Here is a 17,563-nt window from a genome sequence, read left to right as displayed (position 1 = left end):
ACAGACGTGACAGAGTCTGGAGACGCCGTGGAGAACGTTCTGCTGCCTGCAACATCCTCCAGCATGACCGGTTTGACGGTGGGTCAGTCATGGTGTGGGGTGGCATTTCTTTGTGGGGCCGCACAGCCCTCTATGTGCTCACCAGAGGTAACCTGACTGCCATTAGGTACCGAGATGAGATCCTCAGACCCCTTGTGAGACCATATGCTGACACATGCACATTTGTGGCCTGCTGGAGGTCATTTTGCAGGGCTCTGGCAGTGCTCCTCCTTGCACAAAGGCGGAGGTAGCGGTCCTGCTGCTGGGTTGTTGCCCTCCTACGGCCTCCTCCACGTCTCCTGATGTACTGGCCTGTCTCCTGGTAGCGCCTCCATGCTCTGGACACTACGCTGACAGACACAGCAAACCTTCCTGCCACAGCTCGCATTGATGTGCCATCCTGGATGAGCTGCACTACCTGAGCCACTTGTGTGGGTTGTAGACTCCGTCTCATGCTACCACTAGAGTGAAAGCACCGCCAGCATTCAAAAGTGACCAAAACATCAGCCAGGAAGCATAGGAACTGAGAAGTGGTCTGTGGTCATCACCTGCAGAGCCACTCCTTTATTGGGCGTGTCTTGCTAATTGCCTATCATTTCCACCTTTTGTCTATTCCATTTGCACAACAGCATGTGAAATTTATTGTCAATCAGTGTTGCTTCCTAAGTGGACAGTTTGATTTCACAGAAGTGTGATTGACTTGGAGTTACATTGTGTTGTTTAAGTGTTCCCTTTATTTTTTTGAGCAGGGTATTTAGGAGTCAAACACCACACGCACACACACTCCTAGAGAAGATAGTGAATTGGTAAATAAATGGTCAACTCACCTAAATGGTCAACACACTTAAAATAGAACATTATAATAGAATAACAGCTTTAGTGTTTACAACACAGGAAACGCTCCCTTCAACCTCTACGCACACACTGGAAAACGACTGGGAAACATGCAGGGGATTTCCCCTAATCATAAGTAATATCATGTATATCAAATCAAACTAATTGTGTAAAATAAGTTCTGGTCCTGTCATTAAGTAACGGCTATATCATTTGTCATATGTTGTGCTCAGGCGTAATAAGACTAATCGGGATTGTATGTACTCTCCCCATGCTATTACTGGAGCTCAGTGATTTATACTGAACAAAAATGTAAACGCAACACGCAACAATTTCAAAGATTTTACTGAGTTACAGACCATATAAGTAAATCAGTCAATTGAAATAAATGAATTAGGCCTTAATCTATGGATTTCACGTGACTGGGAATACAGATGTGCATCTGCTGGTCACGGATACAAAAAAAATACACAAAATAATGGGCCTCCGGATCTCGTCACGGTATCCCCGTGCATTTTAAATTGCCATCGATAACATGCAATTAGGTTCGATGTTCTTAGCTTACGCCTGCCTATACCATAACCCCACAACATTTAAGAGAAATACGTATTCTTTTGTGCGTATAGAACAATTTCTGGGATCTTTTCTTTCAGCTCATGAAACATGGGACCAACACTTTACACGTTGCGTTTACATTTTTTGTGCAGTGTAGATTATAAGATCTGGCAACAACAAGACGACGATGACAGTCTACATACACTGGTTGTGACCGGCCATCAAATCAGCCTTCAATCATCATAGACTGTTCACACTGGAAAATGTTCAAAGATGTACTGTACTTTTGGCCCTAAATAACAGATGTATCTAATGAAGTATCTATCTATCCGGAAGATACATGAAGATGTGCATTGGAGAAAAGGGGGAAAAACTGTCCTTTCATCAAAAGGGACAGTAGTCACATTGGTATTCTAAACATGTCACAGCTCTTGAAACTCCTTTCTGATCCAGCTCTGTAGAGCCAATGTACATTGGTTTTCCACATAGACTAGTATGGGTCAGAGTAAGGCAAACCTAAAAGACCTGTGGACTGATGTACGCTTCACTTGATCTCAACAGGCTGATCTTGCTTTTTTCCTGAGACGGGAAGAGATATAGTACAGTACCGTACAGCACACACGCATACGGAGGGGTGTGCGCGCACCACCCCCCCCCTCATGGACGCACAAATCTCCGGAAGCAAGCAGGAACAGATTCCAGAGCAGCTTACTGGAGTCCGAGACATGAGGAATTCCATAAGGAAAGTGACAACAGGGCTATTGTGTTGGGGTTACAGTAGCCCAGAAAACGGCCCCTTTAACTACCCCTGGAATCAACACAAGGACACCCTGACCCTGTCCCTTTAAAGGGACAACGTATTCTGAGATCTGTGACTGGCAAATTAGGGATCAGTCTTGGTTAAGTAAAGCACTGCATCTCTCGGTACACATCTCATGTGGTTCTGTTAACCTCCTCTGACTGGAGGGTAAATGCTGCAGGATGGGAGGAGGAGATGAGGAGGATTTTATCAAACGGAATAAAATAAATTGAGCAGAATCCAAAACTTACACAACCTTGCTTGGTCTTGACTAGAATAGAACGAGAGAGAGAAGGAAAGAGAGCGAGAATGAAAGTGAGAGAGTTAGGGAGAGCGAGAGACAGAGAGAGAGAGAGAAAGTGAGAGTGAAAGAGAGAGAGTGAAAGAGAGAGATAGAGAGAGTGAAAGAGAGAGAGAGCGACAGAGAGACAGAGAGAGAGACAGAGACAGAGAGACAGAGAGACAAAGAGACAGAGAGACAGAGAGAGAGACAGAGAGAGAGAGAGAGTGAAAGAGAGAGTGAAAGAGAGAGAGAGAGAGAGAGAGAGAGAGAGAGAGAGAGAGAGAGAGAGAGAGAGAGAGAGAGAGAGAGAGAGAGAGAGAGAGAGAAAGAGAGCGCTAGCGCGAGAGACCTAAAAGAGCATACACCAGTGTGTGTGTCTGCCTCCATACTTTCTCATTGAAGGGCACAGCTGAGATTCCTTTCACATCGTTAGTGGACTCTCTCCGTCTTTCACTCTTCTACCCTCTACCTCACTCTTGCTTTCTCCGCCACTTTCTCGCGCTCCTGCCCTTTAAAAGTGAGATGAAGAGATGATGAGGAGGAGGGGGGGGGGGGGGGGGGGGGTTCAGTTAAGACCGCCGATCAATAGCCCTTCACACGGCGGCATGAGATTTAAGATCACACCACTGACCACACACGGCAAATGACTCCATCACTTGGTGAACTTTGACCTTCAAGCCTAACCAAAGAGGAAAAGAGAGAACCAAGGCAGGGGGAGAGACGGAAGGAATGACAAGTCAATGTAATGATATCTTACCGACTTAGCTCTGATATTTTAGACCTTAGAAAAATAAACATACAATTTTCAGGACATTAATATACTAGTGTACATTATAGGAAAAGGTCAAGTAGGAAGTGGTCATTCTTGAAAAGTCCTTTCATTTCCATTCACAAACATAGACCATGTCATGATTCTTACTTCCTTCAATCTGAACTTGAAACTCTGTATGTAATAACAAGAACTGGCCAATAGGCTTGCTAGACCTCAAAATCTCTTTTCTGAAAAACTTCTTGAAACTTTACACATAATTCATCCTTTTCTCCGAGCCCAGAGTCTAGTCCCTCAACAATTACTGTAGTGTTTGTGTCTGCAAATTGCTCTGAATATCTGTCTCTAGTCATAACAGAGGTATGCATCAGCCAAGCATCCATATTGATTATGATGCCTGTGGTTTTAACAAGGTCCATGTGGTCCCTCAATGGGGAGAACACCATGCATCGCTCTGTCCCCCTCTCCCTCTCTTGGCCATTAATATAACTCATTATGCTTGCGACCAGTGTTACTTGAGAGCAATGTCATTATTTTCCCGGTCCTGGTTCACGCTGATTCAGTGAGTTTGCCGTCGTTCTGTTTCAGCACCAGAGATATTTGTTTTCCCTCTAACTAAGGAGAGGAGAGGTACAGTAAGCTGTGTAAAAATATTCTAATAAAAACATTCCTATTAGGAACACATGGATGGGATCCCTCAGATGGTACATCAACAGTCTTGTGTGTGTTGGTTGGCTGTGAAATCACGGGCGCCTGTTTGATTTGATGGCTGGTCAAAGCACTTGTGAATGTTATTGCTAAAAGAGACCGACTTTGCAACGTTGCAACAACAAAAAAAGTCCATTAAACATTGTGTGTTACTCAACTGCAAAATACACAAGGGTCTGGGAAGCAGTTATGCGAAGGTCGACTCATAACCCGCAGTCCCACGGTTATATCTGCGGGGCGGGCGGGTTTAGGGTCATGAAATAGTGTAGATGAAGGGCGGGCGGGTGGCAGGCGGGTTGAATAAAGAAATAACAAGGCATAAAACATTTGCAATTCATATCTATAGGCTACATTTAGGTTTTTCATTCAATTCTATCTGGCTTTAGGGCTCCCGGGTGGCGCAGCGGTCTAAGGCACTGCATCTCAGTGCAAGAGGCGTCACTATAGTACCTGGTTCGAAGCCAGGCTGTATCACATCCGGCCGTGATTGGGAGTCCCATAGGGCGGCACACAATTGGCCCAGCGTCGTCCGGGTTTGGCCTGGTGTAGGCCGTCCTTGTAAATAAGAATTTGTTCTTAGCTGAATTGCCTAGCTAAATAAAAGGTTCAATAAAAAAAACTGTCATTCAAAATGGAGTGCGTAGCCTAAGCTTTCAGGCCTAACTGTAGTATCAAATACACGACAATTGCCAAATGCTTTTGGAAACTTGGGCAGAAAAGTTCACGTAGATCCAATGAGGCAAAAAGGACAATGTCAGAGTTGAATTAAATAGAGAGGCGCTATACAAATTTGACAGTCACAAGATGGGGACTTCAAAATGGCACGTCAAGGGAACTGTACTGTTCAGATGGGTTAAATGGAATAGTAGGCTAAATGAAATCTGGACACTGACTATAGGTCTTTAACCTCTCACATAGTCTAATATAATATTAACTCCTGTAGAATTAAGCATTTCTTATAGTAAAATTATACACTAAATGTACATTTTGATTCAGGAACAGGAGTGGAGAAATATAATTTCTTTCTTTCAGCATCTTGAGAGAATGAATGTACAGTTAGGGACTATCTGTAAAAGTGATATCTTGATTAACATCATACAAGCTGATAGTATTTCAATCACATAAAACATGCATCCAAGCTGAACTGAAATCTTAATAAAATACATTTTGGGTCATTTTAACAGCTTTTAATTTCCCCATAAACTAGTAATTTTGAGAAATGTACAAAAAATCTTCCCGTTTTTTGTTGTTTTGTTATTGCAATTTCTCTCCGGTCTCTAAACGTCTTTAAAAACATAAGATAAGTACATTCACATCAGTTGACTTTTTCCACATTTAAAATGTATTAAATTGAGATTTTGTGTCACTGGCCTACACACAATACCGTATAATGTCAAAGTGGAATTATGTTTGTAGAAATGTTTGCTAATTAATAAAAACTTTAAAGCTGAAATGTCTTGAGTCAATAAGTATTCAACCCATTTGCTATGGCAAGCCTAAACATTTGCTTAACAAGTCACATAATAAGATGCATGGACTCAGTGTGCAATAATAGTGTTTAACATGATTTTTGAATGACTACCTCATCTCTGTACCCCACACAATTATCTGCAAGGTCCCTCAGTCGAAGAGTGAATTTCAAACACTGATTCAACCACAAAGACCAGGGAGGTTTTCCAATGCCTCGCAAAGAAAGGCAGTCATTGGTAGACTGGTCAAAACAAAAAAAGCAGACATTGAATATCCCTTTGAGCACGGTGAAGTTATTAATTACACTTTGTATGGTGTATCAATACACCCAGTCACTACAAAGATACAGGCATCCTTCCTAACTCAGTTACCGGAGAGAAAGAAAACCTGCTCAGGGATTTCACCACGAGGCTAATGGTGTTTTTAAAACACTTACAGAGTGTAATGACTGTGATAGGAGAAAACTGAGGGTGGATCAACAAGATTGTAGTTACTCCACAATACCAACATACATGACAGAGTGAAAAGCAGAAAACAACTATACCAAAACATGCATCCTGTTTGCAGACACTAATGTAAAATGTACAAAAATGTGGCAAAAAAATTAACTTTATGTCCTTGGGGCAAATCCAACAACACATTTTTTCAAGCATGGTGGTGGCTGCATCATGTTATGGGTATGCTTGGAATCTGCAAGGACTAGGGAGTATATTTTAGGATAAAACAAAACGGAATAGAGCTAAGCACAGGAAAAGTCCTAGAGGAAAACCTGGTTCAGTCTGCTTTCCAAAAGACACTGGGAGACAAATGCAACTTTCATTAGCAGAATACCCTAAAACACAAGGCCAAATATACACAAATTGCTTACCAAGACAACATAGAATGTTCCCAAGTGGCCTATTTACAGTTTTGACTTAAACCAGCTTGAAGATCTATGGCAAGACTTGAAAATGGCTGTCTAGCTGTGATCAACAACCAACTTGACAGAGCTTAAATAATATTTCGGAGAATAATCCAGGTGTGCAAAATTCTTATAGACCCAGAAAGACTCACAGCTGTAATAGCTGCCAAATATGATCTAACATGTACTGACTCAGGTGTGTGAATACTTATGTAAACTAGATATTTAAATCTATTTAATTCATTTAAAATTCAGGCTGTAACCCAACAAAATGTGGAATAAGTCAAGGGGTATGAACACTTTCTGATGGCACTGTATCTAATTATAGACAATTTGACTAACAAATCGCCTTCAACATTTCGAAAATTATCAGCAGGAACATAAACCTATCTAAAAAGGCCTGTCAAAAAATGTTGTTCGCCGGGGCCTCCCGAGTGGCGCAGTGGTCTAAGGCACTGCATCGCAGTGCTAGCTGTGGCACTAGATATTCTGGGTTCGAGTCCAGGCTATGTCGTAGCCGGTTGCAACCGGGGAGACCCATGGGGCGGCGCACAATTGCTCCAGCGTCGTCCGTGTTAGGGGACGTCTGTGGCGTGCCGGGCGCAGTGCACGCTGACACGGTCGCCAGGTGTACTGTGTTTCCTTCAACACATTGGTGCGGCTGGCTTCCTAGTTAAGTGGGCATTGTGTCAAGAAGCAGTGCGGCTCGGTGGGGTCGTGTTTCGGCTCTCCCGAGTCAGGATGCACGGCTCTCGACCTTCGCCTCTCCCGAGTCAGTACAGCAGTTGCAGCGATGAGACAAGACTGTAACTACCAATTGGATACCACGAAATTGGGGAGAAAAAGGGGTAAAATAAACAAGCAAAATAAATAAATAATTATATATATATTTCGGCATCTCTCACTGTACAGCACATTTTCTATCGGACTATTAGCGGGATAGGATCGGGAGCGGTCCTCAGATTTTTCCTTTATCACATAGTCAGGTGGTTGCGGATGGGTTATTAACAATTGCAGGTGGGTGCGGGTGAAAAAACAGCTGACCCGCACATCACTACTGGGATGTTTAGTCTTTTCTTTTGAGACTATTTAACTAGTTAAGGCATTGTCCTTCAAGAAAAATCCAGCATGTTCAATTTTAGTAGATTAGTAAGACATAAATAGTGCTGGGGCAGAAGAGCCTGCTGTTCTGAGGAACATGCTCTGACATATGGGCTACTTGTGGCTAAAATGGAACCGTTTCTCTGAAGATAAAAGGAAGACACTTCTCCAGTCTTTCAGCTCCCTACTTCAAAGCCTGGCAGGCAGACAGTTTAAAGATGACAAAATGAAATTATTTGATTATTTTGGGCGAGTTTGGATCAATAGCATTCTTTCTCTCCCTGTCAGGCCGTGGAGGTTTGGCCCTAAGGGCAGCGGGGTAATGAGTGGAAGCAGGCAGAACGCGCCATTCCCCAGACCCTATGGGTGTTTAATCTCAATGCCCCATTCTAAACTGTGTTAACAGCAAATAGCACAAATTCCACTCAGGGACAGTAACTCCACACATCTATTTTATAGTACACATGCATACACACTCCACACAAGACATAAAGGGAGACAGACACAAAGGGAGACAGAGACCGACAGACAGACACATGCATAATACATTTTTACATCGTCGAAACTACAATTGTAAATTTGGATCACAATTTGAATCGACTTTTGAGTGGAAAAACAAGCGAGAACCTTCATTGTAGTTGAAGTCAAACCCCCCCACCCTCCCCCAGCTAAACCCAGATCCCAGCAAAGCAGAGCCATCACCAGTTCCCAGACTATAAAACCCATCCAGTGAGGAAGTGTGTTAATATAAAAGTATAACGGTCGATCCTTCACATCCCCGGCACCATATGGTCCCTGTTAACAGTCCTGTGAATTCTACACATTATGGGTTCTAGGACTGGTCCACATTGTGAGGCTATGGACACACACACACACACACACACACACACACACACACACACACACACACACACACACACACACACACACACACACACACACACACACACACACACACACACACACACACACACACACACACACACACACACACACACACACACACTAACATTCCCCCACATTCTAACACTTCCAAACAAATCCACACGAGACCTGCCAAGGAAAAGCCGTGGCTAAGTCCTGCGCTCCCCAGCCTCCGCGTGTCAAGGTTATCACACAAGTGTGTATTTGTGTAAAAGAGACAGGGCCTGCATCCCAAATGGCACCCCATTTCCTATATAGTCCACTACTTTTGATCAGAGCCTTATAGGCCATGGTCAAAAGCAGTGCTCTATACAGGGTATAATAGGGTACCATTTGGGATTGCGGCCCTCTGACACCTCTCTCTTTCCAGGGAGGGAGAGGAAACCAGTGAAGTGAACACAATCACATCCTCTCAATCAAACTGTAACCATGCACCATGTCCACTATCAGCTGCACAGCTATGGATGACAACAATCTAATAGGGGATAATGCTAATAGCTAACTGCGGGCAGAATCGGCGACTTGCACTATTCTCTCCCTAGAAACAAACTGGACTTCATTCGACGAAGACGAAAAAACATGACGAGCGAAGCCAACCAATCAGGAAGGAGCTCCCTGTACCCCATGTGGATCAATACAAACTAATCAAGATCATCCAGCAAACACATGTTTTGAGCCTTGCCAAATAAGAATCTTCATAAAAGAGAAATTCATCTTGCTCTCTCTCCAACCCCTCATCTCTCAAGGGTAGACCAGAAGGCCTCCAAACGACACAATGAAAAGACCGTAATAAACTCATCCAGATGAGGACATGGCTCTCAACAGACCGGCTATATTTTATCCAGAGCTAATACAGTATAATACAATATCTGGAGCGCACTCCGAGAGCCCCGTGCCCAGCTGATCCTGAAGGACATGTCATATCAAACTGAATTGAGTCACCATGGCAGCGGGACAATATAAATGGCCCTGGCCCTAACTAAGCAGCCCAGAGCCCGTGTTTTACCATGCTGATGTCTCTACTGCTATCACCACTGACCTCACACTGCTGTGAATGACTAGTCTTAGGGATAGAGGGATGACAGAGATCAACATTTCTTGTGGGGAAATATAGTTTAGAGGCACTGCTCTTTCCTAAAGGGAGGGATACAGGAGAGATGGAGACATTTAGAGAGAGAGAGAGAAAGCCATCGACCGGTTAGAGAGAGAGAGAGAGAGACATCACCGGTTGGAGAGAGAGAGAGACATCACTAGTTAGAGAGAGAGACATCACCAGTTAGAGAGAGAGAGAAAGCCATCGACCGGTTAGAGAGAGAGAGAGAGAGACATCACCGGTTGGAGAGAGAGAGAGACATCACTAGTTAGAGAGAGAGAGAGAGAGACATCACCAGTTAGAGAGAGAGAAAGCCATCGACCGGTTAGAGAGAGAGAGAGAGAGACATCACCGGTTGGAGAGAGAGAGAGACATCACTAGTTAGAGAGAGAGAGAGAGAGAGACATCACTAGTTAGAGAGAGAGAGAGAGAGACATCACTAGTTAGAGAGAGAGAGAAAGCCATCGACCGGTTAGAGAGAGAGAGCCATCACCGGTTGGAGAGAGAGAGAGAGCCATCACTAGTTAGAGAGAGAGAGAGAGAGAGAGAGAGAGAGATAGAGACATCACCAGTTAGAGAGGGATAGAGCATCACCAGTTAGAGAGAGAGAGAGAGCCATCACCAGTTAGAGAGAGAGAGAGAGAGAGAGAGAGAGAGAGAGAGAGAGAGAGAGAGCCATCACCAGTTAGAGAGAGAGAGAGAGAGAGAGAGAGAGACATCACCAGTTAGAAAGAGAGAGAGAGCCATCACCAGTTAGAGAGAGAAAGAGAGCCATCACCAGTTAGAGAGAGAGAGAGAGCCATCACCAGTTAGAGAGAGAGAGAGAGCCATCACCTAAGAATCTACTAAAGAAACATTAGGTAACAACAAATTCCATCCCTTCTAGACAATGTCACTGTAATAGTGAAGGTGTAAACTTGGCAGTAGAAAACCTAAACAGTATATTTGACCTCTCAGCTTCTTTATCAAATCTAAAAATGTCAAGCGGACAACCTAAGAAAATGAACAACAATGACAAATGGTTTCACGAAGAATTCAAAAACCTAAGAAAGAAATTGAGAAACCTATCCAACCAAAAACATAGAGACCGAAAAACCCTGATCCTTCAGTATGGTGAAAACAATACAGAAATACACTACGGAAAAAGAAGGAACAGCACGTTAGAAATCAGCTCAATGTAATTGAAGAATCCATAGAATCGAACCACTTCTGGGAAAATTGGAAAACAAACAACAACACGAAGAGTTATCTTTCCAAAACAAAGAAGTATGGATAAACCGCTTATCCAATCTTATTGGCTCTATAACAAAGAACAAACAGAAAAACCATATACATGATCAAATACAGATGTTAGAATCAACTATTAAAGACTACCAGAACCCACTGGATTCTCCAACTTAATAGAATAAACTACAGGACAAAATACAAACCCAACTCAAAAAGGACTGTGGGGTTGATGGTATCCAAAATGAAACAGCCATCTTGGGAAAATCCTCTGCATTATCATTAACAGCAGACTCGTACATTTCTTCAGCGAAAACAACGTACAGTACTGAGCAAATGTCAAATTGGCTTTTTACCAAATTAGACCACATATTCACCCTGCACACCCTAACGGACAAACAAACCAAAACAAAGGCAAAGTCTTCTCATGCTTTATTAATTTCAAAAAAGCTTTTGACTCAATTTGGCATGAGGGTCTGCTATACAAATTGATGGCAAGTGGTGTTGGGGGAAAAACATACGACATTATAAAATCCATGTACACAAACAACAAGTGTGCGGTTAAAATTGGCAAAAAACACATTTCTTTCCACAGGGCCGTGGGGTGAGACAGGGATACAGCTTAAGGCCCACTCTCTTCAACATATATATCAACAAATTGGTGAGGGCACTAGAACAGTCCGCAGCACCGGGCCTCACTCTACTAGAATCTGAAGTCAAATGTCTACTGTTCGCTGATGATCTGGTGCTTCTGTCCCCAACCAAGGAGGGCCTACAGCAGCACCTAGATATTCTGCACAGATTCTGTCAGACCTGGGCCGTGACAGTAAATCTCAGCAAGACAAAAATAAGTGTTAAAATAATAGTGTTCCAAAAAAGGTCCAGTTGCCAGGACCACAAATACAAATTCCATCTAGACACCGTTGCCCTAGAGCACACAAAAATCTATAGATTCCTCGGCCTAAACATCAGCGCCAAAGGTAACTTCCACAAAGCTGTGAACGATCTGAGAGACAATGCAAGAAGGGCCTGGAGAAGAGCCCCCTAAGCAAGCTGGTCCCGGGGCTCTGTTTACAAACACAAACAGACCCCACAGAGCCCCAGGACAGGAACACAAGTAGACCCAACCAAATCAAGAGAAAACAAAAAGAGAATTACTTGACATATTGGAGAGAATTTACAAAAAAACTGAGCAAACTAGGATGCTAAACACAGCAAAAAAAGAAACGTCCTCTCACTGTCAACTGCGTGTATTTTCAGCAAACTATGAACATAACAAGATTCAACAACTGTGACATAAACTGAACAAGTTCCACAGACGAAATTGAATAATGTGTCCCTGAACAAAAGGGGGGGGGGGAATCAAAAGTAACAGTCAGTATCTGGTGTGGCCACCAGCTGCATTAAGTACTGCAGTGCAACTCCTCCTCATGGACTGCACCAGATTTGCCTGTTCTCGCTGTGAGATGTTACCCCACTCTTCCACCAAGGCACCTACAAGTTCCCGGACATTCCTTGGGAGAATGGCCCTAGCCCTCACCCTCCGATCCAACAGGTTCCAGACGTGCTCAATGGGATTGAGATCCGGGCAGGATTTCCTGACTGGCAGGAATTCCACAGAATGAGCAGTATGGCTGGTGGCATTGTCATGCTGGAGGGTCATGTCAGGATGAGCCTGCAGGAAGGTTACCACATGAGGGAGGAGGATGTCTTCCCTGTAAAGCACAGCATTGAGATTGCCTGCAATGACAACAAGCTCAGTTTGATGATGCTGTGACACACCGCCCCAGACCATGACGGTCCCTCCACCTTCAAATCGATCCCAAAACAGAGTATAGGCCTCGGTGTAACGCTCATTACTTTGACAATAAACGTGAATCTGACCATCACCCCTGGTGAGACAAAACCGCGACTCGTCAGTGAAGAGCACTTTTTGCCAGTCCTGTCTGGTCCAGCGACGGTGGGTTTGTGCCCATAGGCGACGTTGTTGCCGGTGATGTCTGGTGAGGACCTGCCTTACAACAGGCCTACAAGCCCTCAGTCCAGCCCCCAAGCCTATTGCGGACAGTCTGAGCACTGATGGAGGGATTGTGCGTTTCTGGCGTAACTCGGGCAGTTGTTTTTTGCCATCCTGTACCTATCCCGCAGGTGTGATGTTTGGATGTACCGATCCTGTGCAGGTGTTGTTACACGTGGTCTGCCACTGCGAGGACGATCAGCTGTCCGTCCTGTCTCCCTGTAGCGCTGTCTTGGCGTCTCACAGTACGGACATTGCAATTTATTTCCCTTGCCACATCTGCAGTCCTCATGCCTCCTTGCAGCATGCCTAAGGCACGTTCACACAGATGAGAAGGGACCCTGGGCATCTTTCTTTTGGTGTTTTTCAGAGTCAGTAGAAAGGCCTCTTTAGTGTCCTAAATTTTCATAACTGTGACCTTAATTGCCTACCGTCTGTAAGCTGTTAGTGTCTTAACGACCGTTCCACAGGTGCATGTTCATTAATTGTTTATGGTTCATTGAACAAGCATGGGAAACAGTTTTTATACACTTTACAATGAAGGTCTGTGAAGTTAATTGGATTTTTACGAATTAACTTTGAAAGACAAGGTCCTGAAAAAGGGACGTTTCTTTTTTTGGTGAGTTTATTTGGCCCTAAACAGAGAGTATACAGTGGTAGAATACCTAACCACTGTGACTGACCCAGAATAAAGGAAAGCTTTGACTATGTACAGACTCAGTGAGCATAGTCTTGCTATTGAGAAAGGCTGCCAAAGGCTGACAGGCTATGTGCACACTGCCAACAAAATGAGTTGGAAGCTGAGCTGCACTTCCTAACCTCCTGCCAAATGTATGACCGTGTTAGAGACACATATTTCCCTCAGATTACACAGACCCAAAAAGAATTCGAAAAACAAATCCAATTTTGATAAACTCCCATATCTATGTGAAATACCACAGTGTGCCATCACAGCAGCAAGATTTGTGACCTGTTGCCACAAGAAAAGGGCAACCAGTGAAGAACACCATTGTAAATACAACCCATATTTATGTTTTCCCTTTTGTACTTTAACTATTTGCACATCACTACATCACTAATATATACATACTATGACATTTGAAATGTCTTTATTCTTTTGGAACCTCTGAGTGTAATGTTTACTGTATTTTTTTGTTCTTTATTTCACTTGTGTTTATTATCTATTTAACTTGCTCTGGCAATGTAAACATATGCTTCTCTTAAATTGAAATTGAATTGAGAGAGAGAGCGAGAGAGAGAGAGAAACAGGTGTAGTCTATGGGACGGAGGGACGGAGGTTGAGAGAGGGATTAGGTTCGCACCAAAGGAGAGATGATGGGTACATTTATCTTTATATTTTTTTCACCTTTATTTAACCAGGTCGGCTAGTTGAGAACAAGTTCTCATTTGCAACTGCGACCTGGCCGAGATAAAGCAAAGCAGTAAGACACAAACAACAACACAGAGTTACACATGGAATAAACACACATACAATCAATAATACAGTAGAGAAAAGTCTATATACAGCATGCGCAAATGAGGTAGGATAAGGGAGGTAAGGCAACAAATAGGCCATGGTGGCGAAGTAATTACAATATAGCAATTAAACACTGGAGTGATAGATGTGCAGAAGATGAGTGTACAAGTAGAGATACTTAGGTGCAAAAGAGCAAGATAAATAAATAAATACAGTATGGGGATGAGGTAGTTGGATAGGCTATTTACAGATGAGCTATTACAGGTGCAGTGATCTGTGAGCTGCTCTGACAGTTGGTGCTTAAAGCTTGTGAGGGAGATAAGAGAGAGGAATGAGGGATGAGAGAGTAGGAGGTGCAGAGTGAATGGAGGGCATGGTCACACTTGCCCACCGGGCCTACATGGGGAGACTAGATGCCTACTCCAGCTTCAAACTCCCGCTTTGAACCACCCCCTCCCTATTTCTCTCTCTCTTTCTCTCGCTCTCTCTCTCTTCAACATCACTCCATCTCATATACATTCTACATACGGTTTATATACAGTTGATTTCTACGCTCTCTCTCTCTGTGTGACCTGATCATCTGTAGCTCCCCTCTCCACAGACTTGAGCTCACCAAACAAACTGACACCTCGAACAATAACAGCCCAGAGCTTGACTAGTCTGATCCCTTCACCTCTACAACATCTATTGACTTCATTTGCAATGCTAAACATGCTTTCAGGGCACAGAGAATAACAACAGCTTCCAGTATGGCCTTGCTTTGTGTGACCTTGGGAGACCGAACACATCTCTGCCTCTCCAGGAAAGGATATTCTTCTCGGCTTCTCTTCACCGTTTATGGCCCATTAAATACCTAATACCTTTCTAATACAGCAAATTACTGCTCCGTTTAGTGGAATTAACGCCTCTCTCCTGGCATACACACTCTAAATAAATACAAATATTTACCCATCTTTCCTACAGGCCAGAAATATCCGTATCAATATCATTTCCCTCTGGTGTAAGATTTGGATGTAACTTTAAAAAAAAAACTTTATTTAACTAGGCAAGTCATTTAAGAACAAATTCTTATTTACAATGACGGCCTACCGGGGAACAGTGGGTTAACTGCCTTGTTCAGGGGCAGAACGACAGGTCCAAATGGACCTTGTCAGCTCGGGGGTTCGATCCAGCAACCGTTCGGTTACAAGGAACAACGCCTCCCATATTTGGTGTAGCTATTCGCAGTAGACGTTGTAATTATCCGTGTGTGTGTGTGTGTGTGTGTGTGTGTGTGTGTGTGTGTGTGTGTGTGTGTGTGCGCACGTGGCTATAGATATTGATTGTAAGGTCACAGGGGGAGAGAGTCCTGCTAAATCACCATAGAGAATAAGCGAGCACCTGTGCTGTAATGTGCTTAGTCTTTATTACACAGAGATAAATACGATCCATATAGACCGTGTCCTGGATAATTATGTTAACAGAGACCAATTCATCAGTGAGTGGTCCCTAAGGTCCCTCCATACTTTTCTATACATTTACTACATACATATTCATCTTCATTAAACAACTACAGCATAGCGCCACTACCAAGTCCTATATGATCTCTTTTGAAGAGAAATATTATGACGCATATCCACCCACCCGTCTCTATAATGATGTCCGTCCGTATAGACCACTTCATCAGCGGGATCTGCACGTCTCTTAGCTCCGATACAGGACAGACTCTTGATTGTGAGAACATGGGGACGTTACGCTGATGTTCTCTCACCCCTCATACACCAGCCCACACTGGGCACAGGGAACAGGGACGGCCCGAATGCCCTCACACACTGGGCCTACGGGGCAGTGGCTTACGGACACGCTCTCCTCTGGACACGCTCTCCTCTGGTCATCCTCTGACCTGGACACCGGTGGCCTCGTGTCGCGTGTGGGTGTTTGTGTGTTCACAGCATTTTTAGGTAGAGCAGGCACACCGCTCTCTCCTTTCCTTTACCTCGTTGCGTGACTATTCACGCACGCACAGGGGTTCCACATGAATACGGTAGCCGTGTCTACGCATCATCTTACCTTGTCACACCTCATGAGGCCCAGGTATCGCAGCGACTTGCTGCTTCTGGCAATCTGTGTCGCTCCCTGGTCAGTGATCTCTTTACACCAGCCTGCATCCACTGTCTCTATGGTGCTGCTGTACTGGCCAATCGCTATCAGAGCTATGGAGACAGAGAGGAAAGAAAGGTCATGTAAGTGATATGAGAGAGAGAGAGAAGAGAGGAGAGAGAAGAGAGGAGAGAGGAGAGAGGAGAGGAGAGAGAAGAGAGGAGAGAGAAGAGAGGAGAGAGAGGAGAGAGAAGAGAAGAGAGGAGAGAGAAGAGAGGAGAGAGGAGAGGAGAGAGGAGAGAGAGGAGAGAGAAGAGAGAGGAGAGAGGAGAGAGAGGAGAGAGAGGAGAGAGAGGAGAGAAGAGAGAGAGGAGAGAGGAGAGAGAGGAGAGAGAGAAGAGAGGAGAGAGAGGAGAGAGAGAAGAGAGAGAGAGGAGAGAGAGGAGAGAGGAGAGAGAGGAGAGAGAGGAGAGAGAGGAGAGAGGAGAGAGAGGAGAGAGGAGAGAGAGGAGAGAAAAGAGAGAGGAGAGAGGAGAGAGAGGAGAGAGAGAAGAGAGCGAGAATGCATAAACAGCCCGCTGGTTCGATGACCTGCGTGACTGTCACACACACACACACACACACACACACACACACACACACACACACACACACACACACACACACAATTCCATTGTTTAGACAGAGCGCACCCACATACATTTACATTTTAGTCATTTAGCAGACGGCTCTCATCCAGAGCGACTTACAGGCGCAATTAGGGTTCAGTGCCTCGCTCAAGGCCACGTCGACAGATTTTCCACCTTGTCAAATTGGGCAAACAAATCAGCGACCTTTCGGTTACCGGCCCAACACACTAGGCTACCTGCCTCCCAAACACACACATACATGATCACACGGTGCTGGCAGGGTGCCCCACTTTACCCTGGCACACTGTCCTTCCCCTGGCAGCGCTGTGACACATGCCAGCGCTCTAATGGATTAGTCCAGCAGCAGTCTAAACAAATGTGTGTGTGTGTATGTGACAAGGCTGACAAGCTAAGCACAGAGTGTCAAAGTAAAGAGGGGACATCATGCCAGAGGATACAACCACTGTCTGTCAGTGCGTGATCGCATGGATCCGTGTGTGTGTGTGTGTGTGTGTGTGTGTGTGTGTGTGTGTGTGTGTGTGTGTGTGTGTGTGTATGTGTGTGTGTGTGTATCTGTCCCTGTGTGCGCGCGCATGTTACTGTGTTCGTAGTGAAACGCCGACCTCTCATTTCGGTCCATGGCACTTTTTTTTGGTTTCGT

At 44.4% G+C, this 17,563-nt stretch overlaps 1 protein-coding gene across 4 annotated transcripts in view; it reads right to left on the bottom strand.

Annotated features, from left to right (window-relative positions):
• fbxl17 (F-box and leucine-rich repeat protein 17) overlaps positions 1-17,563 on the bottom strand; it is a 373,953-nt gene that overhangs the window by 11,390 nt on the left and 345,000 nt on the right. For all 4 annotated transcript variants that reach the window (XM_055920271.1, XM_055920268.1, XM_055920267.1 and 1 more), the window contains one exon: positions 16,244-16,386. In XM_055920271.1, the coding sequence (XP_055776246.1) occupies positions 16,244-16,386 (143 nt within the window). The remainder of the gene's footprint in view (positions 1-16,243; positions 16,387-17,563) is intronic.

This window comes from Salvelinus fontinalis, chromosome 4 (genome assembly GCF_029448725.1).
Source record: "Salvelinus fontinalis isolate EN_2023a chromosome 4, ASM2944872v1, whole genome shotgun sequence".
Classification (NCBI taxonomy): Eukaryota; Metazoa; Chordata; class Actinopteri; order Salmoniformes; family Salmonidae; genus Salvelinus; species Salvelinus fontinalis.
The sequence above is the reverse complement of the archived record's forward strand: the minus strand, read 5'-3'. Positions and strand labels throughout refer to the sequence as shown.